At 43.0% G+C, this 22680-nt stretch overlaps 1 protein-coding gene across 4 annotated transcripts in view; it reads right to left on the bottom strand.

The window, feature by feature from the left end:
• The window catches only part of LOC149319510 (ubiquitin carboxyl-terminal hydrolase 9X), a 105249-nt gene that overhangs the window by 30222 nt on the left and 52347 nt on the right, over window positions 1-22680 (bottom strand). For all 4 annotated transcript variants that reach the window (XM_089511858.1, XM_089511857.1, XM_089511860.1 and 1 more), the window contains 11 exons: window positions 16263-16358; window positions 14128-14339; window positions 13261-13501; window positions 12878-13027; window positions 12653-12773; window positions 9686-9816; window positions 9124-9402; window positions 7779-7904; window positions 6702-6827; window positions 4915-5081; window positions 2748-2856 (listed from right to left, as the gene is read on the bottom strand). In XM_089511858.1, the coding sequence (XP_089367984.1) occupies window positions 2748-2856; window positions 4915-5081; window positions 6702-6827; window positions 7779-7904; window positions 9124-9402; window positions 9686-9816; window positions 12653-12773; window positions 12878-13027; window positions 13261-13501; window positions 14128-14339; window positions 16263-16358 (1758 nt within the window). The remainder of the gene's footprint in view (window positions 1-2747; window positions 2857-4914; window positions 5082-6701; window positions 6828-7778; window positions 7905-9123; window positions 9403-9685; window positions 9817-12652; window positions 12774-12877; window positions 13028-13260; window positions 13502-14127; window positions 14340-16262; window positions 16359-22680) is intronic.

Genomic DNA, 22680 nt, shown 5'->3' with positions numbered 1-22680 from the left:
TTAATACTGAGATTCAATATTGTTAATACACATGCATATATTTTGTAAATTAGATATGTCTCTGTTGCAGTTATTCTAATTATTTTCATTATCTACCCTTGTTTCCCTCCTTCTTTGACAATTATAGTGTAAGCTTGCTGCTCGTTGGTTTGTTTACCTGAAATGATTTGACAAACTCCAAATATGACACATTTGATGTAAAATTTCTTCAGGACAAGTTTACACATGAAGGCTGAACTCCATTACAGATCAAAAGTGAATTTCTCTTAAGTAAGTGTATTCATTTGTTTTATAGCTTACCTCATCTATATTTCATAAGAGGTCTGTCAGTAAACATTTTTGTTCAGATAATCATTTCTTGACAAATATTTGGTGCTGATCATCATATTTGGGCTAATTCAAGGGCACAGATACTGAACACATTGAAAAAGACTATTTCATGCAGCATAATTAACTTGTATGTATAACTAATTCAAAACTGGTGGAGCGAAAGCTATGCTTGTGCAGCTATACTGAATTATACACACTCTGAAAGCCAGCAGCAGCCTGAAAGTTATTCCTGGTTACTGTGGAGAAAATGCTGCCACTGCTCCCATATTTTCAGTGCCACCCTCTGCTTATATACACATACCTGTCATTGCCACTTTGCCTCCTATCCCTGCCAACTGCTGCTGTTTCTCTGCTACACCTATTCCTTCTACTTATTGTTAGTGTTGTCGTTTCACTTATTAGCTGCCTTCTTTAAAGATCCTATTGGTTTTACTTCACATATAGGCATGCTTTTGAAGCAGCTGATATCTCTGCAAAGAGAATGACTGACTGCAAATGACACTGCTACAGCATGCACAAGAGAAGGGAAGGCGAGGCATAAAGGAGCTTCTCTGATGCACAACCACTTGCACAATGGTTTAATCAGTCAATGTGCTTGTGAAGTTGTAACAGGAGGATCAAAGAGGAAACAACTTGTAAATATAACATCCTAAATCCATGAAACAGCCATACCTTTACTGGCCAAGAAAAAGGAAAAAAATGATGATGTTGGAATCATATGTCTGCATTTCATCAGGATGTTGTTCTCAACTTTTCTTTCTCTGTTTGATTGTTAACACCTTTGCCTGATGAACTGTTAACACCTTTGCATGATGAAGAAATCAGTTGTCCTTCCAAATCCTGTATCACATATTTTGTGCATTTTGAATGACAAATAACGATATTGTTGTTTTGTGGATTTTGGATGCTATTGTACTTTCTTGTATGGCCACACCCTCAATATGTTTTCTAAATATGTAAATATGTTACTAATCAGCTCTTGGATGAATGGGTGTGAAGCATTGCTTGAAATAACAACGGGCACCATCAAGAACACTGTGAATGAGAGGAGGATTTTTTAAAAAAGAAACAGTTGAAGTTCATGGTTGGATGAGTTAGAGGAGAGAGTCAGTTGAGAGTGTGTGTGTACTGAATTGATTGAATGTTATTATATGTTTCAAACTGGGAACTAAAACTAAAACTAGTTAAAGTAATTAATATTTCACAGGATATAATAAACCACATTAAATTCCTTGTTATTTTTTTAATTCTGACTGGCTTCCTTAAACTTGAATCAAGGGTGGGTCAAGCTAACCATAAAGAACACAAAGTTATATTAGTCCACAAAGAGCAGCTGGAGACCCAGGCTGCATCTGTACCACAGAAATGATCCACTTGGACACAACTTTAAGTGCCTCTATGCTATGGAATTCTGGGAACTGTAGTTTGTTGTGGCACTGGAGATCTCAGACAGAGAAGGCTCAATATCTTACAAAAGTACAATTTCCAAAGTATCAAGCCATGGCAGTTAAAGTGGATTATTTCTGCAGTATGGATGCAGCCCCAGTCACCCAAAATCCAAGGCAGGATTCTGAACAGAGATCTTGTGCTAGGGTTTTTGTTGTTGTTCCCCACCTCAATTAATAGGGAGAGGTGGTACTACTACTACTACTACTGTAGGAGTTAGAGTGGCAGGTATCCAAGGTTAGGAACCGCAGGGCCAATCATGGATAGGCCAACGTAACAATCCATGCACTGTTTCCCACAAATCCCCAACTGCTTATGTAGTGGGGAGTGCATCAGCACAACTGAATTCAGGACCTTGTTTCAATCGTAACAGTTTTTTTATATGAGCTTATTTTATGTAGAAAAAAGTGTCAAAAGACAACATTGTGAGAAGTTGCATCTACAGTTGGCCCTCCATATCCATGAACTCTGCATCGAAATCTTGAAAATATTCCAAATTAATAAATAAAATCCCAAAAGCAAACCTTGATTTTGCCATTTTATATAAGGCATACTATTTTACTATGCCATTGTATTTTGATATTCACAGGGTGGTGGAAGTGGTCCTGGAAGCAAACCCCAGTGGATACAAATGACCCACTGTATAGTTATGGAGCATATACATATAGTAGACTAAAGAACTGTATGACTGCTATCTGTGACCATCTAATTTTTTCCAATTCCATTCTGATCCTTGTACAGTAATATTATCCCCGAGGAAGTTCATTATTCTCAGCACAATTAATCGAAAGAAAATAATTTTGAACTATATAATTCAGGTAATTTTGTCATGTAACATTTTATGCCTTTCATCCAACCATTTGTTATTAGCACTGAACTACTAGAGAGAAAATCTGTGTGTATGAAAACCATCTTTATCTCAAATTATTTATGCAACATAAGTACAGAAATGCACATTTTAATCAACTTACCCCCAATACAGTAAATAACAAAGTTATAAAGAAAAGAAGAGGTCTCTGCCCCATACAACATCTGGTAGCCATTAAGAAGAATTGCTCCTGTGCCATTTGACGAACAGTTCTAAAAATTTTAACCAGAGATAGTTCTATTAATAGACAATTGGTGATCCAAAAAATTATAACAATAATCTTGAAATGTTTTATACAACATATACTAGAATTTGTAATGCAGAATCCACTGAGTCTGTAATTTTATTTTTAAGATTGCAAACAGATATTTAACATTATGCCAACTCCTATAAAAGTCAATTCCTTCATTTTAGCTACTGACTTCTATTGGCTCCTTTTCTCAACAGGACTTTCTACTTTAGCAAAAAACACATTAACAAAACATCTAGATATATGTTATCTTGCATGTCAGAGAGTTCAAGTCAAAAACTGTATCTTCTAATATTAAATAATGTACATACACTTGGAAATTAGTTACAAATATCAGTGACATGAACTAATGTCTAATCTACTAAGTATTCATCAGCAAAATAGGCAGAAAATGTATACAGCTGAGATTATATTTTGTCCTTTTCTAGAGGCTCTGCGAAAACAGATAATAAAACATCAACTCATAGGGGGGAAAGCTTGACGGAAAAGGAAAGTTTTTAGCATCCTCTTAAATCCATCAAGGGATGAGGCTGTGCGGAGCTCGTCGGGCAGGGTATTCCAAAATCTGGGGGCTGAGATTGAAAATGCCCTCTGTGTTGCACTATAATGTGCACTTGGAATAGACAAGAGATGTTTCCCACCCAACCTGAGAGTGCGGGGCGGATTGTATGGGGAGAGGCGGTCCTCCAAGTACCCTGGGCCCAAGCCATTTAGGGCTTTATAGGTAATAACCAACACCTTGTATTGCGCTCGGAAGCGAATGGGCAGCCAATGGAGGTCTTTCAATACAGGTGTCGTATGACTGGCCCTGGAGCATCCAGTGACCAGTCTAGCAGCCATGTTCTGCACCAATTGTAGCTTCCGAGTTTGGTACAAGGGTTGCCCCATGTAGAGCGCGTTACAGAAGTCCAAACGAGAGGTTACCAGAGCATGTACCACGGTTTCAAGGTCAGCCCAGCCCAGGTAGGGACGCAGCTGGCGTATCAGCCGAAGCTGAAAACAGGTGCTCCTGACCGTCGCATCCACCTGAGATGTGAGGTGGAGCGACGAGTCCAGGAGCACCCCCAGGCTGCGAACAGAGTCCTTCACAGGGAGCGTGACCCCATTCAGGACAGATGGAACAATTTCCTTCCCCGGACCAGGAGAACCTATCACCAGTACTTCCGTTTTCTCCAGATTCAAACTGAGTCTGTTTTCCCTCATCCAGCCCATTACTGACTCCAAGCAGGCATTTAGAGAGATGCCCTCCTTAGTCACTGCATCAGTCGGAGACACAGAGAAGACTATTTGGGTGTCATCAGCATACTGATAACACCGCGCCCCGTATCTCCGGATGATCTCTCCCAGCGGCTTCATGTAAATGTTGAATAGCATGGGGGACAAAATCGCTCCTTGAGGGACCCCAGATGTAAGGGCCCTCTTGTCGGAGCGACAGTCCCCCAGCTCCACCATCTGGAATCTACCCGAGAGGTAGGAACGGAACCACTGGAGTGCAGTGCCCCCGATACCCAACTCCCTCAGGCGATCCAGAAGGATACCATGGTCGATGGTATCGAAGGCCGCTGAGATGTCCAAGAGCACTAACAGGGACACGCTACCCCTGTCCATGCCCAGACGGAGGTCATCGACTAAGGCGACCATGGCAGTCTCAACTCCATAGCCCGCCCGGAAGCCAGTTTGAAATGGGTCCAGAAAATCAGTCTCCTCCAAGATCCCCTGGAGCTGGAAGGCAACTGCCCTCTCGATCACCTTCCCCAGAAATGGTAACAGCTTAGATGAGAGGATATGAGAGATGAGAGGACAGCCAGATATATTCCACTGAGCTTCTTGATTAAAAGAAAGGGTATAAAATAAGTAAAATGCAATGTCACCTCACTTGAGGTGATATAGTAATGGACAACAACAACAGCAACAAAATCATAGCCCAGCAGCTGTCATTTGAATTAATGCACATGGTAGACATCTAATGTCATCACACTGACACATTCTCTGGAAAGAAAGCCAAATTAAAATTACTTACTTGCTATGGCAGTGCAATAGCAAGTCAATGATAAATGTCTGCCATGCTTTTTCTTTACTGAGTGCATCCAATGCTGTTGGTATCAAAGCAAAACAAAGAGTCATCGCTTCAAGCGCTTCACAGCAAACTTGCTCATCTTCTGAATCTGGTTCATTTCCAGCATTGGTCTGCAATAGCAATAAAAATTAGTAGCATATGATATACGTATATGGGGAAAGAAATTTATGATTTCTTTAATTATCTTATTTGAAAACAAAGCAGCATTGGGGATAGAAGTGCTGTTTTCTACAATAAGAAAAAGAAACAGCAACACCTGATTAAAATCTACAACTGAAACTAGTATTAGAAACAGAAAGACGACTGTTGAACAATACAGTATTGTGTGACGGCACCCCATGATATAGTGATACCTGGGTTTTCACACAGCACTCCAATTATGTAGAAGGAGTCAGGCAGTGAGGCAATCTGCACTAGGTGGAAGCAAGAGAATATGTAATCTTACAAATTTGCTCCTAATCTCTTTGTTCAATTTCAGTCACAGATCAAAGATGAACCTTTCACAGGCTCAAAGCAAGTGGGCCAAAAGCACCGGCTTTGGGCCACATTGGGGGTGTAGTGCTTAGATGACACATGCCCTGCACATGGCCGGAAACTGCGCTGATGCCACAGCATCACAGAAGAACCAACCAAGTAGAAGCGGATAGAATCCACTCCTTCCGGCAGCCCAGTTCAAGACTGCAGCTGCAGGACAGATTTGGACTGGGCATGTATGGTTGATGTGGTCCCAATGCAAACGGCGCTGGAATAGCACAAGGCTGCTCCATCTGGGCTGCCTGTTTCGCCCTTGAATTTACTGAGTTAAATTACATGTGTGGACTGGGAGGCTGTTTTATACAACAACTTCTCAAAGGACAATGTTATCTCCAAAACCAGAGGGCTGGCATAATTAATAATCCTTAACATTCAAAATGTGGATTTAAAAGCAGTAACAATTTAAATCTCAAAGAACAGCAGAGCACAGATTTAGACAACAGAGTACAGCCAACACATCAGGCCTAATATAAGCAGATTCTATTTGCAGCCATGGTAGCACAGTTCTATGATTAAAGTATCTGTAATTTTTTTTGTGAAAATTACTGATCATGCTTTAAAGAATCTACTTACAGGATTCACACGGGTGCTAATTTTAATCCATGAATTTTTAGAGTATGCTTAAATAACGCAGGGTTGTCATCAGAGAATGGGGAAATTATCTATTTCTTTTACATATAGACATGACTCTACACTTAACATTTAATGAAACAATTGATGGAGAAATTAACATAAATACCAAAATAGTTCTAACATGTCACTCAAAATCTCAAATACATTTGTTTCTAAGTAAATCTAAATAATGTCCAAACATGTGGATGTGAGGTATTCTATCCTTGGATTAACGATATTTCTATGCTCATCTGTGTACGATTTTTGTTTAGATGAAGAACAGAACAACTGGTTACTTACAGTAGCCAGCAGTAATTTTTTTGTCTTTACACAGAGATATGAGATTCAAAATGACACTGAGATCACTGCAAGATAAATTACACTTGAACTAAGTAACTGAAATATTTTTATGGAGTTGAAAACTGTGCAAGGTTATCTCTACCAAGAGAAAGCTGTAAAATGAGAGCTTTTTAAAACAGTATAGAAGCATTTACCATCTGAGAACAGACCATTTAAAGCCAAATTTCATTAAATTATTCTATTCATTATTAGTTTGAGAGAAAAAGTTGCTTCATATTTCTTACCTTCTCATAGATTTTACTAATATCTTCATTTGAGCTAAATACCAGCTGTACTGAGCCACATCCTGAAGCCCAAACTATTTTTTGCACTGCCCTAATAACACAAATATCAGGGATATACTTGGAAGCCTACAAACCAAAACACAGTATTATTATTAGTCAGGCATTAGTGTGAACATGAAATAAAAACGCAGAAACTAATTTTTATTTATTTATTTATTTATTTACTTACTAATACAATTCTGTGCCCATCCCCTAGCAGTTTATGTTCTTGCACAAGAATCTTAACAGACAGGAAACAGGAAGCTCCCTTATAACAAGTTAAAGTATTTTTTCCATCAAGCCAACTATTGCCAGTTCAGAGGTCTGATCTGTGACTTTGTTTTTAAATGACTTTGGTAGACAGAGCCTGAGGACGTCTGAATAGAAGGTGTGGATTGAAATATGTTTCATTTTACAGACACACTTTCCCTTGTTACAAGCCAGAAGACTAGGAAGTATAAAGGGGATGAGCTAGACAAAACACAGCCCCTTGTTTTGTTTTATTTAAAGGAAAAAATAACTTCAGGAATAGGCCAAAAGATAGCTATTTAAATGTTTTTCTCCATGGTCATACTTTCCCATCACCATCTTCAAGTATTGCAGCTTTGGACTTCAGTATTATATATTCCTGCCCAAGGATTAAGATTATCTCTGTGTCCTGCTGAGATACAGCAGCTCTAAAGATAAAATTATTTAGAATTGACCAGAAGTTTAACAGCTGTCCACCAACAAGTTAATCAGTTCTCCACCACTAAGAAAAACCATTAGCAATGAATGGGTGAACGGGAAAAAAGAAACTAATTCTAGTCAATTTTAAAATGTGGTTTAGGTTTCACCTGAGATTTAATTGACTTTAGTAACATAAGCCAAAATATTAAGAAACATGGGATTCTGATTAAAGAATATACAAGAAGCTTCTAGGGTGGTATAACTTCTTTATCTCCCACTCCCCACTTTAAACCTAGCAACTAAATTAATATTGCATGAACCATGTACTGGAAGAGGATCTTTTAAAGAAACAATGAAGACCACACTAACCTCATCAGATATTTGCTGTGCAAGGCGTATTGCAACATTCCTTAGCATGCACTCTGATGTTGGATTGGGAATGTTCTGTAAAGCAGTTTGCAACACCACTGCCTGGTCATGAGTTGCTTGATTGATCTGGAATAATTCATTTTCAGTATTTTAAAGGAAGAAAACACTATGTTCAATAGTAAAGGCCAACAAGGTGGAAAGATGTATATCCACTATAATTTATTGTACACTAACACAGTTGAAAAATGTTATGGTTCAAGTTGGCATCCTCTACTATCTTAACAGATGAAGGTTTACAATGATAGAAAACTAAAATAACAAAACAAGGTTTGTTGATATAGTTCTTTCCTGCTTTATCCTTCAAAACACTTTAATCCAAACAGAAAATTTTATGCAACCTCTGAACTTCAAGGATAATAATATTTAATAGAAGTGTCTTGTCAGCAAAAACAATTCTCTCTGCTCTTCCCATCTTAATAAAATGCCAGGACAACAGCATTCACAGAAGAGAACTCCCAAAACAGACTACATTTTATGGATCCTTTTATTCTACATCCATCATTTTTCTTACCACAGTGTTTTCATTTTGCATCTATACTGTGCTATTTTAATTTCCTATGCAAATGAAACCATTATCTTATTTTCTGCAATACTTCATAAACTCTACTTCCTTCTGTCAATCCACAACTTGCCCCATTAAAATATAAGGAGCACACAACTTCTTTTCAGAATTCACAATATGGAAAATAATGAAGTCAATTATGACTACATGAAGTCTACATAATGAGATCCATATGAGAAAGAGAAACTGAAAAGTGCAATTTCCAGGTCCTGGGCCAAGTAAATTCAGCTCAAATATATATGTGAAGACTAAAGACTCTCGTAAGGCTGGAACAGACAGCCCATTTTGGCCAGCTTGTACGCAGGTCAGCTTCTTTCCCGCTTGGGGGCATAACGTTTATACACCACTTGCCCCAGAGCTGGCTATTTCGGGGGGGAAAGCCGGTTCTTTGGGAGAAGAGGTGGCTTTTTTCCACCCCAAAAGGAATGGATCTTATCCTCTCCTTTTTGGGGGCAGAATCTGGCTGGATTGGGGCCAGGTATCTGCTTGCGCTGGCCCCAATCCAGCGTGAAAGGGGTAGATCTAAGCCATCCTTTTCACCTGTCTGTTTCACCCCTTAATTTCCCTCCCACAGAACTAACTAAAACATGATGTGTATAGACTTTGAAAAAACTAAGCATTGCTTATTCTATGTGAGACTATACTAGCTACCCATTAGATTATAAATGGCTCAGCCAATCAAAATATAAACAATGTTGCTGCTGAAGCAGAAAGTGACATTACCGGTGACATTGGGCTTGTGCCTTCTACAACTGGCTGACATGCTTCTGCCACAGCTCTCACATGGCCATAGCCAATTGCGGTTAGCAACAGTTTTGCTATTTTTAGAGCATTTAAGTAGGCGCCCCTTCTTGTCTCCATATCTGCATTTGGCAGAAAGTTATTTCTGGTCAGCATACTCAGCACAAGAGGCAAGCCACCACTTTTCAAGAAGTTGTACTGAAAGTCAGTGGCATCTTCTCCCAGAGGTAAATTGGCAGGCATTAACAAGGCATAAACTACCTGGAAGGAGAAAAAGGAGAACAAGAATTGTATTGTATTGAGTGAATTGTATTTAGTAAATATACCTTTAAACTAATTATACTGGATTGCTGCATCTGAGAATGGTTCTACATAATTCTTTTCATTACACTGTGCAGAAGTGATATAGAAGAATTCTAAGTTTACATAGAACTATCTCCTAAACTCAGTGCTCTGAGTAGTGTGATCCCTGAATTCAATGTAGAAGTTGTAAGTACAACAACAATTTCCAATTTCAATATATTAAGAGGAAGATATTACAAACCTCTGTAAGATATAGCACTTGGGAGGCAGAAGGGCCGAAGAAGAGAGAATCAAGAGATGGACTAAGGCTGCTATCACCAAGTTTTGCATGGTCTAAACAAATAGCTCTCAGCTTCTCTACAGTTGTGTTATCTGAAATAAAAGCACAATTTCAAGATGTTTCTTCTCATAAACAATGCAATGTAGATTTCAGAGGCAAGCATTTTGGAAACTAAAATACACTGAAATTGTACTAAGTAAAGATAATTCTTATTTCATTCACACAGACAAAATACTGCTAGATGTGTGTCATATCTCTTCTCTTAAAACAGTGGTTCCCAACCTGTGGGTCAGGACCCCTTTGGGGGTCGAATGACCCTTTCACAGGCGTCACCTAAGACCACCGGAAAGCACATATGTGCATGTAGCAATGAAAATAATTTTATGGCTGGGAGTCACCACAATGTGAGGAACTATATTAAAGGGTTGTGGCATTAGGAAGGTTGAGAACCACTGTCTTAAAAGATCAAATCATGCTTTTGCTCCAAGATAGGGACTACAGTATTGAGTAATGGTATACACCAGAAAGTTTTCCAAAAGTTTCCTAAACAGAGCAAATAAAAAGCAGAAGTTTGGGAATTCTATGATGAGCTATCTAATGCAGTTACAGCAGCAATTTAAAAAATTGTGTTAAAACGCCCTACAAAACTTCTGTCATAGTTTGTTTTGATTGTTTTGATGTAAAACAGACAGACAAAATAAAGCAGCTTCCAGAGTGTTTATATGACCCATGCGTCCAAAACGCATAGAAACTGGACTGAAGTTATGTTCTGGGGCTAAAAACCAGAGCAAAAAGAAGCCAGGCTAGTCTGACTCAAGGCAGAAAATGTGATCTTCATGCGTGCATATAGACACAAGCGTGGGACTATGGCAAAGCAAAGAAATGAAACTGTGACAACTCCAATGGATGTAATCACAACATACACAAACCAGGCAGTCCAACGGGGGGGCATGGGAGTGAAAGAGATGGGGGTGCCTTCATGATTGAGCTTTGCCAATATATCACTTGCACACCAACGCACTGATGCCCTGTACACACATGAGACTATGTGGCCAATCGAAGGGATGGCCATGCAATGGAATGGCAGCTGGGCAGGTGTGGGAGGTACTTGGAGGTCTCAGGTTACGTGTTTGTGCAACAGTGTGCATGTATGGTGGGGAGACAACCAAAAAAATTACCAGTGGAGTAGCATGACGCCATACCATGTAGTCAGGCTGTGCATATTTGGCCCATCTTGCAGGTAGGCAGCAGGGTTTCGACCCGCTTTTGTAAAAAGCAGAATCAAACTGCTTTTTTCCTGCCTGTCTGCTCTGGCCCTAAATCCTACATCAATCTTGTCTGCAAGATTGCAGCAACTATAGGACCATAGCATTAATTTCCCACACGAGCAAAATTATGCTCAAAATTCTGCAGCACAAACTCCAATCATATGGAGAGAGAAATTCCAGATGTGCAAGCAGCCTTCAGAAAATGAGAAGACACTAGGGACCACACTGCAAACATGCAATGATTAATGGCATGCACCAAGGAATTCCAGAAGAAAATCAGCATATGTTTCATTGATTATAGTAAAGCATTTGACTGCATAGATCACGGAAAGATATACAATGCTCTAAAGACATGGGAGACCTACTACATTTGATAGTCATGATGAGAAATCTGCACTAGGGACAAGAAGCTACTGTTTGAACAGAATGTGAAGAAACAGAATGGTTCCCAATTGGCAGAGGGATCAGGCAAGGATGCATTCTATCACCCTGCTTGTTTAACTGTTACACAGAAAATATCCTACAAAGAGCAGATTTAGACTCAGAAGAAAGAGGAGTAAAGATAGAAGGAAGAAACATCAGCAATCTAAGACATGCAGATGATACCATACTACTAGCAGAAATCATAGACTTGGAACAATTACTAAGGAAGGTCAAAGAAGAAAGTGCAAAGGCAAGCTTACTGCTGAACATAAAGAAAACAAAAATGACCATGGTGGAACTACATAAATTCATCCTAGATAATGAAGAAATCTAAATAGTTAAGGATTTCCCATGAGCTGGATCAAACACTGATCAGAATGGAACGTGGGTTCTTACCTGATTACGTCCTTTTCCAGCAGAGAAGGTCCGAGCCCCTGGCCCTTTGTTTGTTTTATCTTCCTGCCTACCAGGTGCCAATGAGGCGGAGTTACCCAATATCAAGGAGGCTCGGCTCCTTCTCTGCTGGGAAATGGAGCCTGCAGTTGAGCAATAAGCAGAAGAATTGGAATGGGAAGGGTAGCAATGAAAGGACTAGACAAAATTCAAAATGTAAAGATATACAACTGAGCACTAAAGTTAGAATTGTCCAATCCATTATATTCCCCATCACCATGAGAGCTAAACAGTGAATAAGGTGGAGAGAAAGAAAATAATCTCATTTGAGATGTGGTGCTGGAGAAGAGTGTTGAGAATACCATGGGTGGCCAAAAAAGTCAAACAAATGGATCCTAGAACAGATCAAGCCTGAACTCTCCCTGGAAACCAAGATGACAAAACTGAGGCTATCACATTTTCACCACATCATGAGACCCCATGACCCATTAGAAAAGACAATAATGCTAGGGAACGTTGAGGGTAGTAGAAAAAGAGGAAGACCACACACCAGGTGCAATCAGGGAGGCCAGGGCCTGAATCTGCAGGACCTAAGCAGAGCAGTGGATGACGGGAAGGTTTGGAGATGTCTCATCCACAGGGTCACCATGAGTCGTGGACAAATTCAAAGGGAGTTGAAAGCAACTACATTAGACCTTTCTGTGGGTCTAATGAAACTTGCTTTCAAACCCACTAAAATCAACTAATGTATTCCATTCATTTCTGTGGATCTACTCTAGACAGGATGTACAACAGGTTTAGCCCAATGTCTATATACACTAATAAAATGAAAATAAAATGTTACCTGGTGGCATTAATTTCATAAGGATACGTGCACCATCTCTAAGAGGTGGCATGCTTAGGCTACTGCCGAGGTCTGCAACTTGCCAAAGGAAAGAGATGTATCTAGGATGCAGTGACATGATCTAAAAGAAAAGTAAAAGCTTAGTTATTAGCTCTTGACATCGAACACCAAATTTCAAATTTTGTCTAGTACTATAGTTTTAATGTGTGCACATCTTTTACTTACAACCCCAGGCAAGCAACCTTCAACTTCTGGATTTGGACCATCACTATAATGATTGCCATGATTGCCAGGAGAACCAGTAGAGGAATCAGAGGAACTATCAGGACTTGAAGGCATATTGGAACTTATCTGTGTAAGCTTGGCTGTAATTAGCTGAGGGGGCAAGTAGAAGGCACGTGTAAATTTATATATTGTATAGAACTGTAAAATACTGTAAATGTGTGAGCATCAAGGTTATCTGAATGAAATGTATTAAATCAAAAAATGGAAGCCTACCCACTAAGAATCCCACTTTTCCAAATCAGATTTATTTTTAGGGTTGGCTTTTCAAGGGAGAGTACAGAAAAAAGGGAAGACGTCAATATAAGATGTTCAATAGTACTTACCGTTTTATCTTTGAGATTTAACTGTCCAATTAATTTTCTATCATCTACAGGATCTACTAGCTCGCCTCCAATGAACAATTCTACTTTTGTGTGTGCGCTGTTGGCTTTAATGCGATTGAGAATGCAACGCCTGACTGAACCAATAGTGTCATTTGTATGGGACCAAACATCCAAATCTTCCACTTGCCGACCTTGGTTTGGAAAACGAACTACAAGAGAAATGTGTTTTCCACGAAAAGCCCTGGAAATGCAGGAAAAGAAAATATAGGTACCAAATGAAACAGCTTTCTATGTTTAAAGAGCTTAATACCACCAGGGAGGAAAAAACAGTCATTTTAAAGGCTTATAAACAGTCTAAGACAGGTGAGAGATCAGAAAATGTACTGCTGTGATTTCTCCCTATATATTCAGAAGACTGAAGAGAACTAAATTTTAAAGAAAGTTTTCAGCATATAGTATGCATATGCTAAAACTTGTGTACAAGTTTGCTCACATGTATGTTGTAAACATTTGTGGTTTTACTACTTTTGTCACATATAAGCAATCTGAACGTGTGTGTGTGTTTTCAAGTCACTTGTCAATTTATGATGATCTGTTATTTCATAGTTTTTTTAAGCAAGGAAGACTCAAGAGGTGTTTTTTCCCAGTTCCATCTTCTGAAATATAGCCTATAGCACCTGATATTCATTGGTGGTTTCCCATCCTAGTAGTGACTTGAGCTGACCCTGCTTAGCTTCCACGATCAGACAGGATCTGGTGATTTTAGGGTATTTAGGCCATACCCTATTTGGAAGACTATGTACCAATCAAAAGTATACTTATTTGGAAGTACACTTAGGACTACATTCTAAATCACAAGAGACAAACCTTGACATTGGTAGAATTGTTCGCTCTTCGTGATAATCACTGTCACATTCATTTATATACTCTCTTAAAACAGTCAACACTCGCACCATCCGTATCGCTTCTTGTCTGGCACAATTAATACTGTCTTTGTCCCCATCCAAAACACATAAAGTATCATAGGATGCCTTCAAACGATCGAAACAAGATTGAATGAAGTCTTCATGGATTACTATCTACAGAAACAGAAAGAGAAATACAGACAACTATATTTGATCACCAGGTAAAAAAGTGGCAAAATCGAGACTAACTAGAGCCTTCTGCATAGACACCTACTTAAAAGGAAGAAAGGTGACCATGACAAAAGGCACTTCAGCCAGCCCTAGAACTCCATGCATATAGCTTTTTAAAAAAATGACACATAAGCAGGTTTCACACAGAGGCTCTCCATTTCATCAGAATTCCTCATTAAGCAGTAAGCTTATATACACACTGAAGCATATGTATTTAACATACGGATGTGGGATGGGGGACTAGCCCAAGTATTCAATACTGGAACAGCCATCACAACAACCCTACTCCCTTTTCTGTGAAGTACCATATGAAGGAATGTCAAATTTTGTGTGATTACTTTGACCAGTCAGAAAGACATTTCATCCTGGAGAGAAATGACCAGTGGGGTCCCACAGGGCTCTGTCCTGGGCCCAGTGCTATTCAACATCTTTATCAATGACTTGGAGGACAAAATTGGGAGCATACTTATCAAATTTGCAGATGACACCAAATTAGGGGGAGTAGCTAATACCCCAGAGGACAGGATCAAGATTCAAAATGACCTGAACAGACTAGAAAAACTGGGCCATAGCTAACAAAACGTACTGCACTTAGGGCGGAAAAACGAAAAGCACAGATATAGGATGGGGGACACCTGGCTGAATGAAACTATGTGTGAAAGGGATCTAGGAGTCCAAGTAGACCATAGGTTGAACATGAGTCAACAATGTGATGCGGCAGCAAACAAGGCCAATGCGATTTTAGGCTGCATCAATAGAAGTATAGTGTCTAGATCAAGGGAAGTCATAGTGCCACTATATTCTGCTCTGGTCAGGCCCCACCTGGAATATTGTGTTCAGTTCTGGGCACCACAATTCAAAAAGGACATTGAGAAACTGGAGCGTGTACAGAGGAGGGCGAATAAAATGGTGAAAGGTCTGGAAACCTTGCCTTATGAGAAACAACTCAGGGAGCTGAGGATGTTTAGCCTGGAGAAGAGAAGGTTAAGAGGTGACATGATAGCCCTGTTTAAATATTTGAAGGGATGTCATATTGAGGAGGGAGCAAGCTTGTTTTCTGCTGCTCCAGAGACTAGGACCCGAAGCTATGGATGCAAGCTACAGGAAAAGAGATTCCACCTCAACATTAGGAGGAACTTCCTGACAGTAAGGGCTGTTCGACAGTGGAACAAAGTCCCTCGGAGTGTAGTGGAGTCTCCTTCCTTGGAGGTCTTCAAGCAGAGGCTGGATGGCCATCTGTCGGGGATGCTTTGATTGGGATTTCCTGCATGGCATGGGGTTGGACTGGATGGCCCTTGCGGTCTCTTCCATCTCTATGATTCTATGATTTGCAAAAATAAGACCACTGGCCCATACCCAAAGAACACTGAATATATTTGCTCTTGATCAACAATACATCATACTTGTTGGGGGAGCTACGGTTGATATTTAAGATGCCTTAAATATTCTGGACCCTGTCTGTAACAGGACATGCTAACCCAGCACACAAGACTTGCTAAAATCAGTAAACATAAATACAATCAGAGTACAAGTTTCTTTGCCTAAGTAGGCAAAGACATAAGATCATATAAGGTAGGGGGGAAATCAGAGTTCATGTCTACAAGCCTAATTCTGGAGATGATGCCAGAAATCTTAGTATTTCCAACACAGACCTATATTCTAACAGAACAGACATGACTTTTGCGTGAGAGTTGAAAAAAACATAGCAACTACTGACTTAAAGTGTCATTGGTGTTAGAAGAAATCTGTCTGAGCAAGCATCCAATGCGAGAAAAATTAACATTTAATTGCCTTGAATGAAGGCTTTAATCCATAAGGAATGACAAGTGGCACCTATTTTAAAAGTTGAGTTTTTAATATTTTTACCTGATTAACTTGTAGTCTTGGACCAAGATTGGTATAAATTTCCTTTAGTAGATCTATTGCTCGACTAGCAATGTCATCATTTCCTTGAATTACAACCTACAAAATACAAAGATATATAATTAAATTCTACCTAAAATGGTCTATACAGTAGTACATTCTTGGCTTTGATTATGTCACACAGTAAACTTTAAAATGAAACCACCAGTTAAAGAAAATGTTACTTTGAGGGAGTAAAACTAACAATCCATTGGTTTTAATACTACTTCTTTCTGCCATCGTATTTATTAAGCAGGTATATTGCAGCAGCATCTCTACTAAAAATACCTAAGTACTGCCCAAAACCAAAAACCTTGCATCAATAAATTTCCCCATATGTCAAAAGGAGGTGACTTGGATCGCTTCCGTATTTTCAGTAGTAAAGCTGCTAGATCCAAATGGCAAGCAAATATTCCTAGTAAAACTGATCTAATTTTAGATACATCTGAATAGTGGAGTTGAACCCCAGTCAGACTGATGGCTTAGTGTTAGCAGAATAGTAAATGTGTGAACTTTTCTTCCTGAACCATTCATTTTGCACCTAGCACAAAAGGTATTGTGAGACAGAACATACACATTTTCTACCAATATTTCCTAAGATTTGTTAAGTCAAAGACTTTCAAGGCCGGCATCCATAGTTTTTTGTGGGTTTTTCAGGCTATGTGGCCATGTTCTAGAAGAGTTTCTTCTTGACATTTCGTCAGCATCTGTGGCTGGCATCTTCAGAGAAATGATGCTGGCAAAACGTGAGGAAGAAACTCTTCTAGAACATGGCCACACAGCCCGAAAAAGCCACAAAAAACTATTTCCTAAGATTGCTTTCAGTATCCAAGTGATTCTCCGTAAGGACAGGTTGCTTACCTGTAACAGTATTTCTTCAAGTGGTCATCTGCGAATACATACAAATGGGTTGTACTGCGCCTGCGCAGTGCCTTCAGAAACTTCTAGAATCACTAGGCAAAGTACTCTTTGCAACATATAGAAACTTTTTGGAGGTAGCTCCGCCCATCCCTTATAAAGCCCCTGGTTTCCCGCTCTTTCCCCAGTTCCGCACTTTTCCGCCGTGTAGGCGACAAGAATGAGCCAATGTAGAGCAGGACACTGAGGGGAAGATGGGCGGGATTTGTATGTATTCGCAGATGACCACTCGAAGAAATACTGTTACAGGTAAGCAACTTGTCCTTCTTCTTTGAGGTCTCTGGGAATCATACAAATGGGTTGAGACTAGCAAGCTAAGGTTTACGGTGGAGGGAGTGTCATGACACCTGTATCAACCAGCAACTTATTTATTGATCACCAATAAATGGAACAGACATCACAGTGTCTCATGGTCTCGTTTGTTTGCTTGCATATTGTTTGTTGTTTGTTTGTTTTTTGAAGACATAAAACCATGAAAATGGCCCTATAAGGGCATCAAACATAACACTGAGCCCAGTGAGCTCATGTAGTGCATCAACAAAAGAGTAAACTGTAGTGCATTAATCATGAAAAACACATCAAACAGCAGATAAGCCCGTATAACAAGGATAGTCAGTGTAACCCCAATACCAGGACAGCCCTGCCAAAGGCTGCCTCTCTCTTAGACCTGGTATCCAACCTATAATGTTTGATAAAGGTCAAGGGCTGTGACCACACCGCAGCCCTACAGATATCATCCAAGGGTACACCTGACAGAAATGCAGAGGATGCCGCTACCGCCCTTGTGGTATGGGAGCGGACCCTATCCTGCAGAGGTTTACCTAGGAGTTCATAACACAGGCGAATGGTGTCGGACACCCACTTAGAAAGTCTTTGAGCCGACACCGGTAGTCCTCTTTTGGGTCCTGAGTAGCACTGGAACAGTCTCTCGTAACGGCTCGAGTCCATAGTTCTAAGTAGAAAGCTAGAGCCCTACGAACGTCCAGTGTGTGGAGAGCCCTCTCAGCATCGGTGGTCGGGCTCAGGGCTAGGGTAGGGAGAACAATGTCCTGGCACATGTGGAACATTGAGACAACCTTGGGCAAAAAGGTAATGTCCGTATGGAGAACTACCTTGTCCAAATGAAACCTGAGAAAGGGTTGGTCCCGTTGCAGGGCACAAAGTTCACCCGCACGGCGGGCAGAGGTGATAGCCACCGAAAAGACCATCTTCCACGTCAAAAGCCTGATGTCCGTGGTAGATAAAGGTTCAAAGGGTCTAGACTGCAAGCCCCCCAACACCGCTCCAGGCTCCAAGCTGGAGGCGGTAAGGAGACCTGTGGGTGGAGGTTGTTACAGCCCCTCAAGAAACCTTTAACCAAGGGGTCTTTGAAAAAGGAGGGTTTCCCCTAAAACTGAAAAAAGGAACAGACGGCCGACAAATAACATTTGATGGATGTGAAGCACAGACCCGAGCTGACCAAAGACATCAGGAAGTCCAGTACCACTGGTGTTGTCACCTGGGCAGGCGAAAGACATCTGTCTGACAGGAAACGGAGAAACCTTTTCCACTTCAGCGTGTAGGATTTCCAAGTGGCTGGTTTCTGGGCCGCTAGAATGACGTCGCGCACCGAAGCCGGTAGCAATGCTAGGGATGGATTCTCCACGTCACTAGAGGAAGGGTGTCGATGTCGGAATGTCGAACCCGTCCTCCCTGAACCGTGAGAAGATCCGGCCTGCGTTCGAGCTGGAGAAACCTGTCTCGGGAGAGATGGAGGAGGGACGGGAACCTAGGCTGTCCCGGCCACCACAGGGTGATCAGGATCACGTCGGCGGCATCCGATGTCATCTCGGACACTGTCCTGGTGATCAGAGGGAAGGGGGGAAAGGCGTACAGCATCACCCCCGACCACTGGAATCCGAACGCATCTCCGAGGGAGTCCTCGCCTCGCATCCGGGAGCAGAACTGGGGACAATGGGTGTTGTGGACAGTCGCAAACAAGTCTATCTGTGGGGTTCCCCACCGACTGAAGAGGTCATGCACAGTCACTGGGTGAAGCCTCCACTCGTGACATGCCGACTGGGATCTACTGAGGAGGTCCGCCAGGTCGTTTAGGGTTCCCTACTGCTTGGAGAAGGATGTCGCGAGCGATGCACCAGTCCCATACCCAGAGAGTGATGTCGAGGAGGGTGCGTGATCTGGTGCCCCCTTGTTTGTTCAGGTAATACATCATCGTAGTGTTGTCTGTCCTGAGTTGAACAACCTTGCTGGAGAGGGTGGATTCGAACGCTCTTAGGGCCTTTTCTACCGCCAGTAACTCCAGGGTGTTGATATGTAGAGCCTTCTCGTCGTGGGACCATAGGCCCTTGGCCCACAGGTCCAAGGCGTGTGCTCCCAATCCTTCCTCTGACATGTCTGTGGTCAGAACCACCTCCGACTGAGGCGGCAAAAAAGGCATGCCGGCGCAAGCTTTGTGGGAGTCGAGCCACCAACAGAGGGAGCGGGCGACCGGCCTTGGGATGGTGAGGCGTCGAGATGGGGAGTGTCTCTCGGGGTCAAAAATGGATAGAAACCAGGACTGGAGGACCTGGGATCGGAACCTTGCCCACGGTGTGACGAAGGTTGTCGATGCCATATGGCCCAGAGCAACTTGGACCTCTCTGGCAGTGACTCACCTTCGGTTGATGCCAGGCAGAGCGCCCGAAACCAATCGGGAGGCAGGAACGCTGTACAGCTGTCGGAGTCAAGGATTGATCCGATGAATCTTATCTGCTTGGTGGGAAGCAGCTGTGACTTTTTGAAGTTTACCACCAGCCCTAAAGCCGTTAGGAGTTCTAGGGTCTCAGTGGTATGTCTATGGAGCTCGCTCCTCGACGGAGCCAGTAGCAGCCAGTCGTCCAGATACGGGAAGACTCTGATGCCCTGACGGTACAGAACAGATACCACCGGTGCCATGCACTTGGTGAAGACTCGCGGGGCTGTCGACAGGCCGAACGGAAGGACGTTGTATTTGTAGGCATTGGGTCCGATGGCAAAGGCCAGAAACCTGCAGTGGCTCGCTCGGATGCTGACATGGAAGTAAGCGTCCTTTAAATCGATTGTCGCAAACCATAGGCCCTGGTGTAACAAGGGTAAAATAGAAGCAAGTGTTACCATACGGAAGCGGCGATAGGACAGGTAAGTGTTCAGTGCTCTCAAGTCCAGTATGGGCCTGATGCCCCCATCGGCCTTGGGGACCGTGAAATAACGGGAGAAGAAACATCTGGGAATGTCAACGGCGTCAACGGGCGAGATGGCGCCTTTGGCAAGCAGGGTGCGTACTTCGTCGAGAAGGGTGTCTGGGGGTGGTGGTGGAAAGAATAGCTCCAGTTGGTGGTGGCTCTTCGAATTCGAGGGCATAACCCCTGCAGACGATGGTAAGGGCCCAAGAATTGGAAGATATCGAAGCCCAAATGGTGGAAAAAGGCCTCAATCTGTCCAGGAAGCTAAGGGAGGAGGGAGCAATGGAGTACGCTGCACCCCTTCAGGGTCTTTTCTTGGCTGGATTGGAGTCCTGCCTCCGGTAATTCTTCCTGTACCTAGGCGCGGAACGGCGGCCTGAGGAGGAAGAGGACTGTGAAGGGTATCTCTGCCTGGGCTGGTCCTGGCGCTGGAACGGACGGTCCTATTGGTAGGGCCTCTGACCCTGTCCGTACCATTGGCAGATCCCGGTGAATCGTTTGCGGGAAGAGGCATGGGGAGAGGATGACATACCATGCTTCTTCGCCGCAGTCTTCATCCGGTACTTGAAATTGAGCTTCTCGTCCGCCTCGCAGTGGAAGAGGCCGTCCTCATCGAAAGGCGTGTCCTCGATGGTGGAGCGGGCATTCTGGTTCAAGTCGGACGACCTCAGCCATGCATGCCTGCGTAGAGCTATGGCAGCAGCCATGGATTTTGCTGCGCAGTCAGTGGAGTGCCTGGCCGAAGTGATGAGCCAACTCCCGATAGAGTGTGCCTCATCACGAACCTCCGAGAGGGTGCCTTGGGACTCGTCGAGAAGGTCCGGTATCAGGGGAGAGATCTTCTCCATTAGCCATTGTATATATGCGCCCATACAGGCATTGTAATTGGCCACTCTGATCCCCAGGGCCGATGAGAAATAGGCTTTTTTGGCCAGGGCATCGACTTTCTTGGCTTCTTTATCAGACGACATCAAGGAAGACTTAGGGGTGGACGCGCGTTAAGAGCCCTCCACAATCGCAGAATTCTGCCTGGGGTGTCCAAACAGCCATGCTGGGTTATTGGGCGCAATTCTGTAGAGGGACTCAATCTTCCTATTGTTGGCCGACATCGATGCAGGAGCCTCCCATGAATGCCTGGCCAACTTTTCCAAAGACAGCAACAAGGGAATTGCAGGTGGTGTGGGCAGTTTGCCCTGGATCCGCCTTTCAATCGGGTCTGAAGCCTCGTCCTCTATCTGGGAGATCTGGATGTCCAGAGCACTGCCCATCTTTATGGCATGTTCCGCAAAGGTACGGACGTCGTCTGAGGGCGAGACTGCACTGGGCTGAGCAAAGTCCTGATTTGAAGGTTGATAGTTGCCCAAAACCAAAGACTCTGAGTCGCCCCGCGGGTGATAGCGGGCCCGGGATGATGTTTCATCTTCCATCTCCAAGTCCATGACATCGAAGTCTGTTACGGCCTCGACACGGTGCAGAGGGGACGCGGCGGTCTGAGGGGGCCTGGAGGATGCCAGCAGCTTGGCCTTTTGGATGGGCGGCCCAAAGTGAGACTTGATAGATTCATGGGGGACCGCCATATAATACCTATCGGTCTCACTGTCATAGAAGTAGTCAGGCTCCAACTCCCGAAGAGGGGATGGAGAGGCAGTACGAAGCATAAGGGCTCGATGAACCACCGATCTGGGCATCGGGGTGGTGGACCGACGGTCATCCTGAGAGCTGGCTGGGGAAGCCGGGTCGGAGAGGACGTCGATGGTGTCATCAGGCAGGTATTGAAATGTCAAGAGCGACCGGCCCTTGGTCGGGGAGCGGCGTCGGGGCTCGGAGCGGCTGTCGGGGATCTCGGCGTCCTTGGTGGTCGAGCTTTCCGACGCTTTCGTTGCAGAGCGGGGGTCCGTTGGTCTGCGGTCGACGTCAGGCTGGTCCCGAGAGGCATCTCCATGCCTAGAAATGTCAGAGTCCCGTCGGTCAGAGCGGTGGTGCTTGGTGGCCGACTGGTGATCCTCAGGAGAGAGGGTGTGGGGTCTCTTGGTTACCGAAGGTGCCACGGCTGTCGTGGCTGGGACCTTGGCAAAGCCCGTTGAAGCTGAGGCCTTGGCAGTAGAAGATCTCGAGGCGGAGCCCGTCGAGGCCGAGACCTTAGGCAAAGAGGATCTCGAAGCAGAACCCTTCTGGGCGCTCGAGTCCTTGTCAGACGGCGGCTCTCCTTAGAGCCCTTCTTGCGCTTGTCCTTCTTGGACGGTTGAGAGGTCTCCACCGAGTGT

The sequence above is a fragment of the Sceloporus occidentalis genome, unplaced genomic scaffold (assembly GCF_023333645.1).
Source record: "Sceloporus occidentalis isolate IW3139 unplaced genomic scaffold, rSceOcc1.0.p SCAF_2, whole genome shotgun sequence".
In the NCBI taxonomy this organism is placed as follows: Eukaryota; Metazoa; Chordata; class Lepidosauria; order Squamata; family Phrynosomatidae; genus Sceloporus; species Sceloporus occidentalis.
The sequence above is the reverse complement of the archived record's forward strand: the minus strand, read 5'-3'. Positions and strand labels throughout refer to the sequence as shown.